This window comes from Pseudoliparis swirei, chromosome 11 (assembly GCF_029220125.1).
Source record: "Pseudoliparis swirei isolate HS2019 ecotype Mariana Trench chromosome 11, NWPU_hadal_v1, whole genome shotgun sequence".
NCBI lineage: Eukaryota > Metazoa > Chordata > Actinopteri > Perciformes > Liparidae > Pseudoliparis > Pseudoliparis swirei.
Window position 1 is genome coordinate 14,791,360 of NC_079398.1, and position 20,407 is coordinate 14,811,766.

The 20,407-nt window shown below is 47.4% G+C and overlaps 2 protein-coding genes across 2 annotated transcripts in view; one reads left to right on the plus strand and one right to left on the minus strand.

The window, feature by feature from the left end:
* Nucleotides 1-20,407, minus strand: part of LOC130201381 (hepatic sodium/bile acid cotransporter-like) — a 106,619-nt gene that overhangs the window by 33,834 nt on the left and 52,378 nt on the right. The gene's annotated exons all lie outside the window — the stretch shown is intronic.
* Nucleotides 1-20,407, plus strand: part of LOC130201665 (signal-induced proliferation-associated 1-like protein 1) — a 33,538-nt gene that overhangs the window by 984 nt on the left and 12,147 nt on the right. Inside the window, exons 2-8 of the mRNA XM_056426753.1 lie at nucleotides 4,932-6,419; nucleotides 6,565-6,695; nucleotides 8,284-8,472; nucleotides 8,591-8,765; nucleotides 9,467-9,570; nucleotides 9,828-9,985; nucleotides 17,034-17,613. Coding sequence (XP_056282728.1) covers nucleotides 4,932-6,419; nucleotides 6,565-6,695; nucleotides 8,284-8,472; nucleotides 8,591-8,765; nucleotides 9,467-9,570; nucleotides 9,828-9,985; nucleotides 17,034-17,613 — 2,825 coding nt within the window. The remainder of the gene's footprint in view (nucleotides 1-4,931; nucleotides 6,420-6,564; nucleotides 6,696-8,283; nucleotides 8,473-8,590; nucleotides 8,766-9,466; nucleotides 9,571-9,827; nucleotides 9,986-17,033; nucleotides 17,614-20,407) is intronic.

Genomic DNA, 20,407 nt, shown 5'->3' on the forward strand with positions numbered 1-20,407 from the left:
GGGTTCAGTGTTTGCTTCATCATTATGTCTCTAATTCCCCATCTGATTCGTCTGGTTTTCTGGCGGGCCTCGTCTACACAGCCACAGTGAGGGTCCCTTGCCAGGCACGTTTCAAAGACTTCAGCATGTTGGAATGGGGCCCCGGTCTCGCCCGGGACAGAGGGACCTTTGTGCCGGCTGCCCAGCCGCCCTGAGAGCAGGACGATGAGGGGGACCGGGTGAGCCGATGGGCTAAATGGGAGGGTGCCTGTTAGAAAGCCAATGGTGTCAGCCAAACAGCCCCTCAGCCCCATTCGAGCGCGCAGTAATTACAAGCTTGTAGCGCAATCCTTTGTCTCGCCTTTGGAAACACTTGCTCAGTCCACTGGGGAACTTCATTGCCTCTCTGTTTGGAGACGGAGGACGAAGGAGTCTTTCAACCCCAGCATGTTGTCCTTTCTCTGGGCGACACCAGATAGCCAGACGAGCTCAGCAGCAGCGGTTCCCCTCCAGGAGGCTCTGTCTTTGACGGCGTCTCGCACCCCATGCTGGGGCTGGATCATGACTCGGATCACTGCTTAAGTTGCGCAGATTTTTGTGAGTCAGATTTGAAAAAACTCAGGTGCATGTTTGTGATTCACCGTCACAATAAAGTTCTGCTGACTGACTGCTGTCTGTCCAACTTTAATTCCTTGTCGTACGTGTGTGTGTGTGTGTCTGTGGCGCAGTGTCTGAGTCACCTGCAACACATGCAGCCCTCATCTTTATTCAGGCATGCTGCTCCATCAGAGGAGCTTTGTGTCTCGACTCATCCCTACACCTTGAACAACAAAGTGTAGCACCTATAGGTGCCCCGTGACATCACGAACCCTCCGTCTGCACCAGAGCTTTGCTTATCCTTTTTTGAGGAGCCCGAGGGAGCAGCTGGGAGGTCAGAGACCCGATGCAGCGAGTTCACCTCATTTAGTCAACAGGCTGAAGCTGTCTGGACACGCCCCCAGAGCGGGGAAACAGATCGTCCCTTTAATGCAGCATGGTCTGTCGAGGGGATGGCTGGCCACGTTGGAAGGAGGGTGATGCCGTGGGGTCGCCGGCTGTCCTTCACCAAAGAAATTCTTCTCCCACTAACACTTTGTCAATTTAATCTACACACGGAATCATTTCAAAGCACCCCATTAATGCTTGTGAGGTGCAGGCGATGTGCTTCTAAGTTTCTTGAGCGTGACAAAAAGCATAAAAGCGACTAATGGACGAGTCGTCCGAGACCAAAACGTCCGTGAAGTCTCCTAATCGCCTGAGAAGGGTCAGTCCTCCTCGTGGGGTCACCGCCTCGTCTGCAACGCCAAACTCCTTCGTTTTAATCTGACACGACCATGAAGACAGTCATTCGTCTGTGTGTCCTTCAGCGAGTGGATTAGAGGCCTGTTTTCTGGGATATGTGCGTGCGCGCATATTTAGTGTGTGTAACTGCTCCTCTTCTGTTGTGTGTGTGTGTAACTGCTCCTCTTCTGTTGTGTGTGTGTTTCTGCTCCTCTTCTGTTGTGTGTGTGTAACTGCTCCTCTTCTGTTGTGTGTGTGTTTCTGCTCCTCTTCTGTTGTGTGTGTGTAACTGCTCCTCTTCTGTTGTGTGTGTGTGTAACTGCTCCTCTTCTGTGTGTGTGTGTGTGTGTGTAACTGCTCCTCTTCTGTTGTGTGTGTGTAACTGCTCCTCTTCTGTTGTGTGTGTGTGTAACTGCTCCTCTTCTGTGTGTGTGTGTGTGTGTGTAACTGCTCCTCTTCTGTTGTGTGTGTGTGTAACTGCTCCTCTTCTGTTGTGTGTGTGTGTAACTGCTCCTCTTCTGTTGTGTGTGTGTGTAACTGCTCCTCTTCTGTTGTGTGTGTGTAACTGCTCCTCTTCTGTGTGTGTGTGTGTGTAACTGCTCCTCTTCTGTTGTGTGTGTGTGTGTGTGTGTGTAACTGCTCCTCTTCTGTTGTGTGTGTGTGTAACTGCTCCTCTTCTGTTGTGTGTGTGTGTAACTGCTCCTCTTCTGTTGTGTGTGTGTGTAACTGCTCCTCTTCTGTTGTGTGTGTTTCTGCTCCTCTTCTGTTGTGTGTGTGTGTGTTTCTGCTCCTCTTCTGTTGTGTGTGTGTGTTTCTGCTCCTCTTCTGTTGTGTGTTTCTGCTCCTCTTCTGTTGTGTGTGTGTGTGTAACTGCTCCTCTTCTGTTGTGTGTGTGTGTAACTGCTCCTCTTCTGTTGTGTGTGTGTTTCTGCTCCTCTTCTGTTGTGTGTGTGTGTGGATGCTCGGCAGCATGCGGGAATGAGGCCCAACTCTTTGGGACTGGACCTGCAGTTTAACATATTCCCGCTTTTTACACTTGTATTCATGTCAGAGGAATAAGAGTGTTAGTAGGACATGAATGAGTTTAAACATCTTTTTAATTCATGAATGATTTTTCATTAATCTGTTCCCGTCACTTACTTTACTCCCATGCCCCAAAAGACTTGGTGCGTATTCATGAGAGGAGTGTATAGTCTGGAACCATCCTCATGTGACAGATGTAAGATCTCAGTGGCGATATCTTTCTTTTCATCTTATTTTCATTTCTTCTGGCTGAAGATTTAGTGTCATGTAACCATGAAGCTGTGACAGCCTTGGTTTGAATCTGAAAATTGCCTTTTCCATTTGATGGTCTTTGCTCTGATCGGCTTATTGTCGGACGGCTCGGCTCCACGTGAAATCCTCTGTGATTAGCTTCTTGCTTGGGCTCCCTGTTTATTATTGCTTTATGTTTGCGGTTCAAAAAAGAAGAAGATTGTTTTTATTTTGCAGCTTGCTTCTGCTCAACATTGGCCAAACACGGTGTTCTCAAACTTGTTCCGTCACGCCCCACTTCGGAGGAAGAGACATGTTCATGCCCCAACAAAGTAGTCAATGCTGAATATTTATTGAAATAACAACTCTTTGTGACTACTCCGTATGTGCTTTTTCAAATAATAAACTAAAGAAAATTACAATCACTTTCAAGTATGTGCAATCACTTTGTTAGAACAATGTAAACACAATTCTATCCATGCAATAGATAACTTATTTGGCAAATACATTGCTTATTGTGGCTGCAAGTAACCTGTCTTTCACTACAAATCTTTTGTAAGCGAGGTTGCAGATACGGCCGCTCTCAATCCATGCTCAATGTTGAGCTTTTGTTTTGAAGGGCAACAGCAGAAAAGCCAATCTCACGGAGGGAGGATGTGGGGAGTCGCCAATAATCTTGGCCATTGCGCAAGCATAACCTGTTTATGCCGTAATGTAAACATCAACACGGAAGTAAAAGCATTTCACCGTGTCTTTATGAATGAAGTCGCCTCTCTCTTCAAACTGAATCATCTCCACAGCCTTGAGATTTTCCACTATTTTCTTGACTTGTAAATGGATGTTTTTACTACAAACTGCGTTGTTTCTGGAACATTTGAGCCACGTCTCAGTTGACTGTGGTAATGTCCTTGGTCACATGGTATTGTGTACTCTTATGTCATACACATATTTGTTTACTACATTAATTTAGCCTAAGGTGCATGTCTTTGACTGGGAGGGAACCCGGAGGGAACCCGCGCTCACACGGGGAGAACATGCAAACTCCACACAGACGGACCGGGAACCGAACCCGGCTGCCTCTTGCTGTGAGGTGTCGCATAGCCCTTGTTTACTGTCTGTGTGTTTACTTGTATTTATTTGGTCAATATTTGCCTTCTTTACTGTTTGAGAGCCAGTCACGGTTCTACTCAGTGCTGCATGTGTCTCGGTCGGCGTGAAGTGGGCCCAGCTGTGGGGCAGCAGTGTGAAGGTGCTGTGGCTCCGTCACAGCGCTCTGCTTGATGGTGGCTCATGTGATCACAGCCAGGCAGCGCTGCTCGTGGAGCCGGCGTCTCTCCCACTGTCTCACTGCTCAATCGGCAGAGGATCATCACCCACTTTCAAAGAGCCCTTTTGCTTTCTGACGTGCGGCTTGGGATATTTGATCAAGAAAAGTGCAGCTCTGCATCACAACTGACCGATGTTGGCGACTGAAGGGTCACGCAAAGAGACGTCGGTTCAGTCACAGGGCAAGAGTCAGTGACTTAGGGAGGGTTTTCTTTCTCTTATGTGTCATTCTGGTTATGGCCTCGGTCCGGAACAGGTTTATTAAAACACCAACAAAGTCCTCTTGACCGTTCTCTTTTGGATAAAATAGGTTATTACAGCAAAGGCATTGTTTTGCCAAGACTTTCAAGAAAAAACAAGTCATCCCCTCGATGCTTACTCTGAGTTGGAAAAGCAGGCCCCCTTATCTGAAATTGAAAATGCATTGGCTCTTAAAAAGATGTCAGAGGGGGAGAAAAATACATCCACATTCAGTTCTCCTGGCAGTTTTGTGTTTCTTTCATTTCCTACAGAGAGATTTGCATTTTTGTAAAGATGTCCTCTCAATGTTTTGGCGGGAAAGCATTAGAAGTTTCCCTGCTGTATGTAGACTGAAACTAGAATATCTTTAAGTATTGATGGATGCCCTCAAACTATCATATTATGAAGTAGTGAACACATGTATATTTGTTTAGCTAAAGAAGTGAGATTCCCATGTCAAGCTCAGTGGAACTGGGCACCGATCACAGCCCATCATGTATAAAGTCATCTGGTTTTCAAATACTAAGGATCTTATTTCAACAACTTCTAAGACTTGCTAGCCGATTTATCTTATTGCCAGTGTTATATATTAGAAGAAAAGTGATGCGAGTCAGGAAACGGATGTATTTGTGATTATCTCCAGACTCTGACTGTATGTGCTAACACATTTTTCTTTTCTTTTCGGGATAGTCTGTCCGGAAGAAGACGAGTGCGGTGGCAGTGGCGACACAGACGCAGGATGAAGACTTGGATGTTGAAGATGTGGGCTTGCCCATGAAGTCGGGGATCAGCAGCCATGTCTCCCTGCTAAGTGCCTTTAGCATGTTGCACTGGTGTCCTCACCAGCCTGAAGTGTCCACCAATGGAGCGCACCGTTGGGGGTTCCATCCCCGCCACCGATGAGTTTTTCACGCGTCACCTCCGTATGGTCAATGGAGGAACTGGGCCACCCCGCACAGACAACGTCCACGCCACTGTGAGCACAGGAGTGCCTAAAATGGGCGTGCGGGCCCGGGTGGCGGACTGGCCCCCGAGGAAAGACATTGCCGGGGTTGTGTGGCACTCGGCTGCAGAGCCTGAGAACTCTGGTGTGCCCTCTGCTGGCAAAAGTCACATTAGGTTAGGCTCCGTAATGAGCCCTCAGGACTCGTCGATGCTGCGTAACATTCACAACACGTTGAAGAGTCGAGCCCAGGCCAACAACTACAGCCCTGACACCCGGTACCTCGTCCCAGGAGACTACAGAGGCCCTGCCCACAGAAACCCACGGCAGAGGCGCATCCATCAGCGCAGCAACAGTGATATGACTATCAGCGAGATGGAAGGGAGTGGAGACAGCGGCGAGGACTGGGGTCCAGCGTCGGCAGCCAAATGGTGCCCACTCCATCGCGAATACGGGAGCACCTCATCAATAGATCAATACGGAGCATCCGGGGAGAGCTTCTTTGAGATGCTTCGGGCCTATCAAGGGGACAGCGTGGACCAGCGGAGCTCTGCTCCGGAGAAACTGGAGGACATGCTGATTGTCGGGCAGAAGCAGGCCAGCTTTGATCTTCAGGAGGACGTCGTGGACAGCCAGACTCCGAAAGCCAGAGATAAGCCCCCAAAGAGAAGAACTAAATCTGAGACGGGGGGCGAGTCTATATTTCGTAAACTCCGGAGCGTGCGGGGTGAGTCCGACTCCCCTAAAGCAGGGTCTGACGCAGAGGACAGCCGGACGGAGGACACGGGACCCCCTTTCAAGCCATGGCTGTGTCAGAAGAGCTTTGCCCACTACGATGTTCAAAGCATGCTGTTTGACCTCCACGAAGTTACTCAGCTGCGGCAGATTGCAGGCAAGAGGAAAAATATCACCACGGGGGCGTCTGCTGCTGCCGTGGCCTCGGCTACCTCCACCCTCTCGTCCACACACAGCTTGCCTTCCAGCTCCCCGGGGGGCAGCCAGGAAGACCTCAGTTCTCGGGACAGTCCTGGTCCGGATGGGGAGGATGAACAGAGCAATGAAATTCTGCTAAGTTGCCCCTGCTTCCGCAACGAGATAGGTGCCGATGGCAACGGGAGGCGCCGAATGGGAGCAGGTGGGGCAGTGTATCACGGGCTTGTGGGCGGCTCAGGGCTCCTGAGTGTGGAGGGAAACGTGTACGAGACGTCTGTGAGCACGCACTGCACTAATGCCGGCGTAGCGGTGCTCGAGGGGCCCAAGGAAGGCCCCAGTACGCTCAGCGAGAAGGGGAAACAATACATCGTGGAGCATGTGGACCTGGGAGCCTACTACTACAGGAAGTTCTTCTACCTGAGGGGTAACATGAATTGAACTGCTTTCATTATGAACTCATTAGCATGTGAAGTGTTTAAAGCAGTAAAGTTTGAGATCACCCAACAAATGCTTTTTTTTTTTTTAAATATGTAATTTTTCTCATTTCTCTCCCACTTCCTCCCCATCAGAGCACTGGAACTATTTTGGGATTGACGAGGCACTGGGACCCGTGGCAGTGAGCTTGCGCAGGGAGAAGCTGGAGGAGGACAAGGAGCACGGCCAGCAGTATAACTACCGTCTCATCTTCAGAACCAGAGAGGTCAGCCATCGGGTCCGGCCTCGACCTCAGCACCACACTACATCCGTCCTTCCGCCCTGTGAAGTCAAACTTCTGGTTGACTGTGAAAATAGATACATGTTGTTTGACACCTGCTCGGATCTTAGATCCAGTTTATAGTACACCTTCTATGATTAGTAGAAATGCACCGATTGATTTGCCAGTTGACTGGATTAGTCTCAGATTCTGTTCCAAGCAAATTTACACCGTAGTCACTTTTCAGACCCTTTTAGCGACATAAGGCTATATCTAAAAAGGTACTCGCGACAAACGAAGCAACTTATTCAGACATTCAGGGAAAAAGTGAGAACTATTTAAATATAGGTTATTACTTTGTCGTGGTGACATTGTAGGGTCTCCTCTCCTCTTATGCCGTGCGCAGTCAGCAAGTGGTAATATAAAATACACATTTAAATAGATACTGATAAATACTAATGAATAGTTTTGTGTGTGTGTGTATATGTATATATATATAAGTCCACAGTTTCAGATAATAAACAGTTGACAATATTCCTACATACACAGTATAGGGTACTATTTTCTGTGATTCCTCTCTGATGTGTAAATACTACATAGTTTATAACCGTACAATTACATTTTTCATTCACGAACGGTTAAAAAAATGTTATGAAATGCTGTCAATTAATTTTCTTAGATAGAAGCCAAATGTAGTCAGTCAGTTGCAATCGATGTGTCTCTAGTACTTGTGTATTAGAAGGTGTGTGTTGTTCAACTGCTCCTATACAGACCAGGCCGATCGGCCCGAGGCAGAACCAGCCTCAGTCCTTGTTCCTTGTTATGCAACCAGCCCTGGGACTATTCAGCCGTCTCCTAATATCAGCAATGTGTGAAGGAATTTGAGGAAGTGCACTCATCTTCCAGCCTCCAAGGCCTGTCAGTGCCCAAAAACCTCAAACCACTTAGTGGAGAGTGTTTCAGTAAAATAGACACAGTCATATTTAGTTGCAATGTTGGCCCCCAGTCTTCTGTGTTTGGGTTTTATGTTTTATTATATGAGACAGACACTCCCAGAAAGAGGGAAAAGGCACCTGCGTGGGGCTGTTTGTTGTGGACTGCAGTAGGACAAGTGCATGTGATTAAAACCCCCACACAACCCCCACAGACTGAAGTACCACAGGACCCCCCCCGCCCCCGTCCTACCTTTCAACCACGGAGAACACAGCTCCATTGTGAACACGGGCCTGCACAGCCTCCAGCTCATAGGAGAGATTGTCTTGGTCCATTCCAGCTGCTTATGATAGCTGAGTGATTGAGTTCCCTCCCTCAGTCAAGCACAATGCTGACTTTGTGTATACAGAATACTTGGACCAGCCCTCCCACCTCTTCTTCCTCACTTCCATTTTCTATCTACCCGACGTCTTGAGTCGTAATTGTCTTGTTGTTTTGTGTACATTTCTTTGAGGGTACATTAAGAGGATGGTATCGCGTTAATAAAACTGCAGCAACTTGTGTCTGTTTTTTGTAGTCTGGGCATGTTTAGCCATCAGCCTGTTCAATCTCCTGAACAGCGTTATTCTTAATCTCTTCCTCTCTGTCTCCCTCCATCCAGCTGACCACTATCCGAGGTTCTGTCCTGGAGGATGCCGTGCCTTCCACCTCTAAGCACGGCACCAACCGGGGGCTGTCCATCAAGGATGTACTGGATTACGTGCTGCCTGAGCTGGACCTGTCCTGCCTCCGACTGGGCCTCAACACGCCCAAAGTCACCGAGCAGCTGATGAAACTGGATGAACAAGCGGTAAGAGGATACTATAGCTTGTACAGAAAGCGAATTTGTGTTTTGTGATTTCTTACAAAATACTCTGCCCTGACATTAACTATTAAGGAAAAGTGTTTGCTTTGCTGCTGTCACCCAGCTGAGCTTTCAGGTGAAGGTGGGGGTGATGTACTGCAGAGCGGGCCAGCGCACCGAGGAGGAGATGTACAACAACGAGATGGCCGGTGACGCTCTGGAAGAGTTCCTCCAACTGTTGGGGGAGAAGGTTCGCCTCAAGGGCTTCACCAAGTACAGAGCGCAGCTGGACACCAAAAGTAAACACACACACACACAACTATACATGTGATGTGCATTTAGCTGCTGAGCCAGTGGCCTTAACTTTTCATTACCTGCAGCAGTCAAATAATTTCACTTTAGTTTCATGTCATACTTTATAGTGTTTGTACTTTGTTTCTTTATCTTGCTTTTGATCAATGTTTGCTTTCACTGACACTAATTTCTACCCACCATCTTTGTCTGTCATACTTTACTTTTCATCTCTCTTCTCGTGTATCCTTCACTTCCTGGTGTGTCCCTCAGTGATACTAATGAGTGCATGGATGTGCTGTGATTTAATCTAACTTTAGGAAATCTGACTTGACTCGAACAAACAGATTTTGTGGTTGAATATGAATACTTATAATTTCTGGTTTATAGCCTTGTTGTTCCAAAGAAACATTGCCTACACATGATTATACATTTAGACACTGTCCATTGTATTGGAAACTGTAATGTGACAAAAGCATGGAGAGAGCTCCACTTACAGGTTGACACTAAAACAGTTGCCTGAGCAGTGACCATGTTATCCAGGCGGACATCGATCCACAGTTTGCTATTGTCTAGTTATTTGTGCTACGGAGACATTGCATCCCGTCTTGCGCAGCCACCATGGAGCACACAGGATACACATGTGAGAGAGATGGATGCAGTAATTGTGCAATGAGCCTCAACTCTGTGTTGCTATTTCCCCCTGCAGCGGATTCCACGGGAACTCACTCCCTGTACACGACTTACAAGGACTATGAGCTCATGTTCCACGTGTCGACTCTGCTGCCTTACACACCCAATAACAAACAACAGGTACCGTTGGAGAGGAAAACTCCTTTATTTGTAAACGGATGGAGCAAAGTAAACCGAAGAAAAGAAGGGTGTGTCTGAGAGGAACACTTATGACTCCTGGCTCAGTTATCAGATTTGACTCTCATCCAACTTTCATTCTCAAGAAACTTTTATTGTTTTGATGTAATTAAATGGATTGTACTACATGATTGGTATGACTTTCAGGTTCCATAGTCCCATACTCCTCTAAACAGACTGTGTTGTTATCTATCGACTAGTTGCTGAGGAAGCGCCACATAGGGAACGACATTGTGACTATCGTGTTCCAGGAGCCCGGCGCTCACCCCTTCACCCCGAAGACCATTCGCTCTCACTTTCAACATGTCTTCATCATCGTACGGGTGCACGATCCCTGCTCTGACAACACATGCTACAGGTGGGTTTTTATTATTTTTATATTTTAGCAGCAGTTAGCTTTTATTACGGTAAATGTGTCAGGACCACAAGCGAAACATGGCAGTCTTTTTTTTTCTCCCTTTCTTCTATACATGTACACATGCAATGTGGTTTGTCAAAGAAAGAAAGGAAGGGAAACAATATCTCAAAAGTATAAGTATGGAACTGAGGAGGTTAAGTTACAGAGAGGTGGTCTACAGCAGGTAAGATTAAATATGACTTTATCTAAAGACTGAGGAGGAGCATGACAATTTGAAGTGGGTCACCCTGTACCAACTTTGAATAAAAACCTGTTTTTTACTGCCATCTCAGTGCGGCCCTTTTTAATGGGAAAGCTCCACTCCACTTCCAGTGCTACCAGCAGTGTGTGTGTTCTGCCACAGTCGCATTAAGACAAAAACATTGACTGGAAGGCACAGGTCAAACATAAAAGCCTGCTGCGTGACTGTCCTGTCGCTCCCGATAGTGAACGGTCGTGTCCACTCCGTGTCTCCAGTATAAATTAGTTTGATTATGATCAAATGGAATAGATTGTCCCTGCAGTAGCTGTCCAATTGATCGGAGTGCTCCTCTTCTTCTCCTCTGATTCTTAGCCTCGTGATGATCAGAATGCGACTCAGTGGCGTTCACACTCGCGCATCCCTGCCCCACCGCACACACACTTTCTGTGCTCTGCACACACCGATATGACACACACACTTCACACATAGTTGCTCCCTCTCACTCTCTTACTGCCGTTTCTACTTTTTACCTTGTTCTCATGCTTACTTGCACATACACACACACACACACATACATACACACATGCATACGCACGCACGCACTTTTCCCCAGGCACACAAATTCACTCAAAGGCTCCCTCTTCACACACTCATATAATACAAGCCTCCCCCTTCTTCGTCTCCTCCTCCCCGCCCTCCCTCCCTCCCTCCCTGCCTGCCACTTTGCCTTTGGGCAGCGGGAGTCGGAATGGTCTGAAGGAGTTAGCGCCATGCACATGAAGTGCTCTCTCCGCCTGGACATGCATGTGAGAGGGGAGGGTTGTTGAGAGCAGAGTCCCTCAGAGCTCGCAGAGTCTATCTCAGGAGTGGACGGGTCAGGCCAGCCTTCTGTCCCTCAGCTCGCACCCGCGTCAAATTCAGGCTAATCAACCCTTGGACTCTTTAATTCAGCTTGCTTTTTGGCTAAAGGGGGCATGTTTAAGTTTAAAATCTGGGAAAGGATAGCGGGTGAAATGCTGGTTCTCTTGGTTTGCTTTATGGAAGAAATGGAGAGGCCCGGAACACCGAGTCCTTGAGGACGACCCATCTCCCCCACCCAGAGAAACTCACACCCTGCCTTTTGCTTCTTCTATTCCTTGGATCGAGGCACCACATGTTAAGACCTCAAGTCTTTCCATGGATTCCTTTCCCTGATGGTTCGGAAAAAATTCTGCCTCCAGACAAGACGACACCAAGACTTTATAGGTCTTATTGTAGCTACCGAAGAGAATCTAGTTCTCATCGACCCAGGGATTCGCTTCCCATCGATTGCAGCAAAGACTCAGGATATCGGGCAGTAGTACTCAGTCAGAACATGGTTGCTGTTCGGTGACACACAGAGGTAAGCTTTACTCTGCAGGGGTTTGTGTTGATGTTGGCAGGTTGCGGTGTGTTGGTTTTGTTCCAACCATGCATGGAGTTGATGCAGGGATTTGATTTTGCCACCATGTGCTTTCAGCTGATCGCAAGTCACACATTTGCAAACACACACATGCGACCTTTTTGAACACACACATACTGGCTTGCAACCTGATTTTCCCAAAATATATTATGTATTTATATGTATTATATATTTCTACTATCATGTCCTGTGTCTATGTCCCCATATAGTGAGCATGGGGTGTCTTTATTAATATAGACTAGGGAAGGACGGAGTATGTTATGAATTCCTGAGTCAATATGTTATTAATAGCATGTTGTTGCACTGCTGCTAAGTTCTGGATATTGCTCAGGTCATATTGAGCCAGACCAGAGCATTAGAGGAGTAAGTGGCCCGGGGCCAGCGGGGTGCTAATCTGCTGCTTTCAACCGCTGCCTCAGTCACACGGGGCCAGCCAGGCGGATTGCATAACTAGCTCTTTGTTTAGGGAACGGAGGCTGTTTGGGCTTGCTAGCTTTAGCTCTTCATCCCATGATGTAGCAGCGAGTGGCCGGGTGTCAGCACTGGGAGCCGGCGTGTCAACTGTGATTGGATGTGTAGTATTTATACACCGGAGGTAGTCAGGCATAGTTTGCAACATTTACTAGTTATCTGTGGACTGGATGAGGATTTGTCTGGACTGTCCCGTCAGCTTATCCAGGACCATGTCTCGGTTTTCATGCACTAATGGTCTCTGTGTGTATGCTACTCACTGTACTGTATTTGAACACTTATGTTACGGCCTCTTGGTTGTCTAAGGGTGCGCCGGTCGCAACATACAAAGAAGGGAGACAGCTACGAGGGTAAACAAAGGAGGCAAACAATGAAGTTAAATACATAAGCCAATAAGGGATATTTATTTGACAGAGTTAGGGCTTAACAACGGGTAGAATTATACAGAAGCAAAAAGAAAAAGGCGTCAGGGTCTCCAAGGCCAAAACAACAAACAGAACCCCCATGCTAATTAGAAAGAAAAAGATCCAACTGACCTACCATGACTGAAAGAAATGACAATACTGAGCTCCCTGTCTGACCACAAAACAGGAGAAAATGGACACAACAAAAATGGCAGAGAACCCCTACCCAGCTTCACCCGCAGAGCAACAAATGGTGGCCCACACTTCGGCACCATACCAAAGAAATCAGAGGTCGAGAGAGAGAAACACTTACTCTGGGTGTACATATGTCCCGCCCACTGATCAGCTGATCCCTCTCAGGTGGCGTTGCTCCAGGCTTACCAGCCTGAAAGAGATAGCTCCACCCTCTTCCTGAAAGAGGGCTGTCTAAATCACGGGACGTAACACCCCCTCCCATAAAAACATGCATAACTTCTAGAAGTTATGTCACACCCAAACATATCTATTCTCCAAACATTTACAATCGGGACAAAGCATCGGCAACGATATTATCAACACCCTTCTTATGGATTATCTCAAGGTTATACTCTTGGACTAGTAAGGCCCAACGCATCAGTCTCTGGTTCTGGTTATACATCCGGTTTAGGAACACCAAGGGGTTGTGGTCCGTGTATACCACAACAGCCGCCGCACTGGAACCTACATAGACCTCAAAGTGTTGCAAAGCCAGGAGCATAGCTAACGTTTCCTTCTCTATGGTCGAGTAATTAAGCTGTGGGCGTTTAAACTTGAATAGTAAGAGACTGGATGGCTGATGTCATCTGCTCCATCTTGAAGCAGCACTGCTCCCGCTCCAGTAGCACTTGCATCCACCTCTATCTTGAAGGGTTTGGTGAAGTCTGGGGCAGCCAATACCGGAGCACGACAGAGGAGAGATCTGGCACAATCAAAGGCATGTTGACAGTCATCAGTCCACACAAACGGTTGTTTTGGACTACACAGATGCGTGAGAGGTGCTACCACCACTGAGAAATTTCTGCAGAAGCATCGACAATACCCAACCAGCTCTAAGAATCGCCGGAGTTCCCGTCTGGTGGTGGGTACTGGGTAAGATAGAATAGTATCTACTTTGGCTGTCACAGGACGCACCGACCCGAGACCAACCTGCTTCCCCAGATAGGTCACAACAGCCTTTCCGAACTCACATTTTGCCAGGTTCAATGTTAGAGATGCTTGAGCTAGACGGGCAAACAGCGCTGTTAATGTAGTTACGTGATCAGACCAGCAAGAGGAATACAGTACCACATCGTCCAAATGCACATTACAGCTGGGAAGGTCACCAATAACCAGATTCATGAGCCTTTGAAAAGTGGCAGGGGCGTTTCGCATCCCAAACGGCATCACCGTATACTGTAGAAAATCATCAGGGGTGACAAAAGCCGAGATCTCAGAAGCTCTGGAAGTAAGTGGAACCTGCCAGTATCCTAGTAACAAGTCTAGTTTGGTGATGTAGGTAGCTGCACCTATACTGTCCACACAGTCCTCCATGCGGGGCAAAGGGAACGAATCTGCTACAGTGACCGCGTTCACCTTGCGAAAATCTGTACAGAAACGAGGGGAACCATCAGGCTTAGGGGTCACCAGGCAGGGAGAACTCCACGAGCTCCGACTGGGCTTAGCCAACCCATTTTCAATCAGGTACTTCACCTCTTGCTTCATCAGCTCCCTCTTTGGCATAGGACACCGGTTCTTCAGTAGTACCAATTTTTCCTGGAGAGTCAGGAAGAGTAATCGTTTAGATTAAACCAATACCCTTGGCTGGCAGTACTGGTTGAGGCTGCTGTTTGCGCTTGAGTGGAAGGCATTCAGCAATGACGTGACCAGTGTTGTGGCAATAGAAGCACTGCTTCTCTGACTTTGGGTTCGCGAAGGGCCCTTGTGAACGCGGGAAAGGTGGGAAAAGCGAGTCAGCATTTCTTGGGCTATTATCATGGGTAGCCATTTCCCGCTTCCCCACGAAGACGCTCTTGTGGGTCAACGCAAACTCCTCCGCAAGGACAGCAGCTTCCTGCACAGTTGTGGCTTTCTGTTCGTTTAGGTACACCATGACCCGCTCTGGAACACAATTCCTAAACTCCTCCAACAAAATCAATTCCCGGAGTGAGCTAAAATCAGTGACTTTGCTGGCTAGGCGCCATCTGTCAAATAGCATCACCTTTTCTCTCGCAAACCCAACAAAGGTTTGAGGGGGAGATTTCCTCAGACTACGAAGCCGTTGTCGATAGGCTTCCGGCACCAGCTCATAAGTCCTAAGGATCGCATTTTTTACCTGGTCATACCGTTGACTGTCTTCAATAGAGAGCGCTGCACACGCCTCCTGTGCCTTCCCAACCAACTTGCATTGTAGAGGCCAGGCCTCCTTGGGCCGATGCAGGGCGGTGGCAATACGCTGAAGTAGGCTTCAACCTCAGTTTCTCGGAAAGGAGGGACTAGAGCAATATTTCTGCTGACATCGAACGCTAACGAGTTTAAAGCTGACTGGGAAGACCCAGGTTGGTTAAAGGGTACCTGTAGTGCAAAACAACAACGTGCTACATCCATTCGGCGCATCAATCATACCCCCCCCGCTGCTATTGTCAACAAACGACAGTCGAGGATTTACATTTCGTCAAAATGAAAAATCCGGTGGCGGGCGCAACAGAAGAAGATTTTGCTAGTTATTTACCCAGCTCAAAGCTAACGAGTCGCTGTCGAAAAAGAGCCACCCATCCGGAGCTACTTTACACGCTGTTTCTTGATAGATCGCGGCCTCAAGACCATACAATCTATCATAGGGGTGCTCAATACGCCGATCGCGGGCGCTGCCGCCAGTCGATCGCGCGTGATACAGATAAGATCGATAAAAAAAAAAAACTTTGGCCCTCACTTTCTAGCTGTTTCATACAGCAGCAGCATCACGCTTTCGTCTCTACGTGTTGGCGTTAATAGTCCTCTGCCCGGCTGACGCGCAGCGCCGAGCTCCCCGACACCGTTTACACATCGAACTTCGCGAGACGAAAAAGTCACTAGCAAATCGCTGACAACTCTTGCGACCCGGCTATCATGCCACAGCACAGTCAGCTTGCCTGTCTCTGAACTTGATCTCACGCTCATCATCTTCAAGTTCGTAGAACCCTGCTATCATCGGACATAAGTTCGCACAACATCTCAATTTATGTCTGTTTTGTGTGGCACATTTCCACAATCTGCACCAAACGTCTGCGCATCGGCGCGGGCGGTCCATCAAAATGAACTTCCTGACCAAGTGTCCTTCGCATCAACTTCATCATTCATATCGCTATCATCGCTGTCTACTATCACTAAATGGGATAGTCTCAAACAAACTGTTCAACAAGTATCCAGTTGTTCAATCTCACAATCTTCATATTTCATTCTGCAGCCGTCTCAGCATTTGTACATTGCATTTCGACGTTCTTTATATTGGCATTCGAATGGCTGCTGTGGCTGGCTGTCGATCTCAACGATGTGACGCTACACCACCATGACATATTCAAGCTCCAGTAATGTTGAATGTCGGAAACTAGGTAAACTTATGCCTAAACTGGTGCATTGTTGAATACTACTTAGAAACTTTAGCATGAATACACTTAGAAACACACATCTTTACACTTTTTACATGGGTACCCTTTAATAGCCTCCTTTGAGACTAACTCAAGCTGGCGAATTTTCATCGCTGTGTCGGCCTCAAGCTTACGGCAACTTAATTGAAATTCCACCCTCTTCCTGAAAGAGGGCTGTCTAAGTCACGGGACGTAACAACTTATAGCCTCCATTTATGCAGCCAGACCGCATATAAACATGCTGCCAACTGATTCCATAATCCAAGAATATCGTCCTAAATGCTAAATTTATCCCAATATGTTTAAAAGCATACTTTGCTAAATTTCTTCCACACTGAGCAAACTGTCAGCAACAATGACCCAACAATACCTCCACCTGTTAACTAATTTATTTTAAGCCAACTCGAGGACAGCAAATGGAATAGGAGCAGGGGAGGGTAACAAGAGGAGAGCCCGTAGGAACACCCTCCTTTATGCCTTTTAGAAGTGAAACCTTGGAAGAAACTATGTAAAGATGTCTCCACGACGCTGAGTTACGAGCCCATGGTCTGTCCTTGAAAAAAAGTGTTCTTCCTATTTATTTCCCCTTTGATGGCGTGAAGTTATGTTTGTATATTTTTCTGTTTCATGCGTTCATATTTTATTATTTAATTATATTTTGATGTATTTGTCTTCAGTTATATAGACTTTAGACTTATTATTTCCCTTTTATATTTCTGCAATTGTTGATTGTTTCATGACAGAATCAAACCCAGCCGTACTTTTTAAAGAACATTGCTGCAAAGGCCTGGCCAGGTATGGATTATATTGTTTATTTACTGACTGTCACGGTGACTTACAACCTTTCCCCTCTCTTTTTTCCTTTTTGCAGTGTGGCGGTCACTCGTTCCCAGGACGTTCCCTCCTTTGGCCCCCCAATCCCCAAGGGCGTGACCTTCCCCAAGTCCACTGTCTTCAGGGACTTCCTGTTGGGCAAAGTCATCAACGCTGAGAACGCGGCCCACAAGTCGGATAAGTTTGGCGCCATGGCAACGCGTACACGGCAGGAGTATCTTCGAGACCTGGCGGAGCGTCATGTGACCAGTACTCCAGTAGAACCCACTGGGAAGTTCCCCTTCATCTCTTTGGCGCACAAGCGACGGGAGAAGGTGCGTCCGTACAGTGGGGCGGAGCTGCGGAGCCTGGGGGCCGTCACCTGGCAGGTTCATGCTGAAGACCAGGTCGCCGGTGCTGAGCGCGAATGCCTTTTGGCCATTTCAAATGACTTCATCATCCTGTTGGACCAGGAGGCCAAAGCGGTCGTGTTTAACTGTGCCACACGCGACGTGATTGGTTGGTCAACGGGGAGCCCCGCCTCCATGAAGATCTACTATGAGCGTGGTGAGAGTGTATCCCTGCGCTCCATCAATAACAACACAGAAGACTTTGGAGAGGTTGTGAAGAGACTGGAGGTCAGTGGGGCACCACTACTGTCTGTGACATCTCATGAGCTACACCAGGGCTATTCAACTTCAGTAGCAAGTGGGCCGAATAAGAAAATCACGGGGGGTGTGAGGGCCGCACAGAATATTGATCAAATAATGGCTAAAAATTAAAAACAGTAATGTATATTTCCACAGGTAAACAGTCACACACGAAAATGCGTTGGTATTGTGCAGTGGTGTATAGTAACGAAGTAGAAGTACTTCGTTACTTTACTTAAGTAGTTTTTTTGGGTATCTGTACTTTATTTTACTACTTATATTTCTGTTTACTTTTACTTTTACTTCACTACATTTTGCAATGAAAACTTGTACTTTTACTCCGATACATTTCCCCTGAAACAGTATCGTTACTCGTTACTACGGAAAAAAATAATCATGAGAAACATCGGGGACTGTTGTGGAACACACCGCAGCGCACCTGAACGCAGCACATCGGGGACTGTTGTGGAACACACCGCGCACCTGAACGCAGCAACACCAGGTTGGGGATCAGTGGTCCTTGCCGCGTGTTTTCTCTTCCCAGTGATGCCCAGGATGCTAGCGAGCGAGCGGCTACAGATACGACTCATTTCATGTGTAGCAGCAATGGAAGCTACTCTAACAACCACGGGGACCAAGATCAACGTCCGTGGCCATATTTGGGCGAACTCTTTTCTTTAGTCGGAGTAAAAGTTTCTTCCTACCGGATGAAGTGCCTCTTATGCCGACCGAAAGCTACGGAGATATGGCCTTCAACAACTCACCAACCTCAGGAAACACATTGAGGTAAATTAAGATTAATCCCATGAGCCGCAACGTTAATGTTTAGTCATCATAAACCTGTTAAGATATCTAGCAGTGTTGTCCTCAGGATTGGAGTAAGTTATATCTTTGGCAGGAGGGGGGGAGACAGGTGTCTGATTGTCCTACGCATGTTGTATGTTAGGCTAACGTTCGCTAGCTATTGTCAATTAAATGAGACAATTAGCGTGAGTGCAGCAGACGGATCTCTAGCGAGTTAATGAGCTGAAGAAGTGTTGACAGTTGTGAGAATTTGTTGATTTGAGTCGTCTTAGCTATAATATAATGCTAATCATTACAGCATTATTATAATTATTTGTATTAATATTATAAGAGTGACGGTCCAGTAATGGCGACGATATTGATTTGGGTCTGTTGTGTTTAACTACAGAGATATAAGTAAATATTCACAAATCAACTCTGGATGCACGGACAGTGCATGAAACTAAATGTATAAACTTCAAATTAAAACAAACTATTTTGTACAAAACTCTTGGTTGGGGTCATGACATGTTAGGAAGTGTTATTAATTCTATCATGTCTGTAATACTCTCACTTTATTTCAGGAATGGACTACATCAAGCAGCACATGGAAGAACCCTCCCTGCAGCTAGGTGATGCCACCAGGTCCAGTTCATCTGATGAAGAGGACTTCTTCGTCATCTCAAGCGCATGACAGCAGCAAACAGCTGGATGGAGACGTGGATCACGTTGACTTGCTGAAATGCTTCCCAACTGTGTGCTGCTGTCTGTGAAGCTAGACACACTCTACCTGCATCAGGGCCTGTGAAGCTAGACACACTCTACCTGCATCAGGGCCTGTGAAGCTAGACACACTCTACCTGCATCAGGCCTGTGAAGCTAGACACACTCTACCTGCACCAGGGTCTGTGAAGCTAGACACACTCTACCTGCATCAGGCCTGTGAAGCTAGACACACTCTACCTGCACCATCAGGGCCCGTGAAGCTAGACACACTCTACCTGCATCATCAGGGCCTGTGAAGCTAGACACACTCTACCTGCACCATCAGGGCCCGTGAAGCTAGACACACTCTACCTGCATCATCAGGGCCTGTGAAGCTAGACACACTCTACCTGCATCAGGGCCTGTGAAGCTAGACACACTCTACCTGCACCAGGGTCTGTGAAGCTAGACACACTCTACCTGCACCAGGGTCTGTGAAGCTAGACACACTCTACCTGCATCATCAGGGCCTGTGAAGCTAGACACAATCTACCTGCATCAGGCCTGTGAAGCTAGACACACTCTACCTGCACCAGGGCCTGTGAAGCTAGACACACTACCTGCACCAGGGTCTGTGAAGCTAGACACACTCTACCTGCACCAGGGCCTGTGAAGCTAGACACACTCTACCTGCACCAGGGCCTGTGAAGCTAGACACACTCTACCTGCATCAGGGCCTGTGAAGCTAGACACACTCTACCTGCACCACCAGGGCCTGTGAAGCTAGACACACTCTACCTGCATCAGGGCCTGTGAAGCTAGACACACTCTACCTGCACCATCAGGGCCTGTGAAGCTAGACACACTCTACCTGCACCATCAGGGCCTGTGAAGCTAGACACACTCTACCTGCACCAGGGCCTGTGAAGCTAGACACACTCTACCTGCACCAGGGCCTGTGAAGCTAGACACACTCTACCTGCATCAGGGCCTGTGAAGCTAGACACACTCTACCTGCACCAGGGCCTGTGAAGCTAGACACACTCTACCTGCATCAGGGCCTGTGAAGCTAGACACACTCTACCTGTATCAGGGCCTGTGAAGCTAGACACACTCTACCTGCACCAGGTGAACGGCTCTTCAGCATCGCAGGACTCGTCTTCAGCCCCAGAAGAATGACACGGAAATCTGTCCATTTTGAAAATCAACTTCTTTTGAAGATGAACAATAAACTTTTCACTTTAAAGTGATGATTCTGGTTGTTACTTTTGGTTCTGCTTTTTTCTGTGTTAAT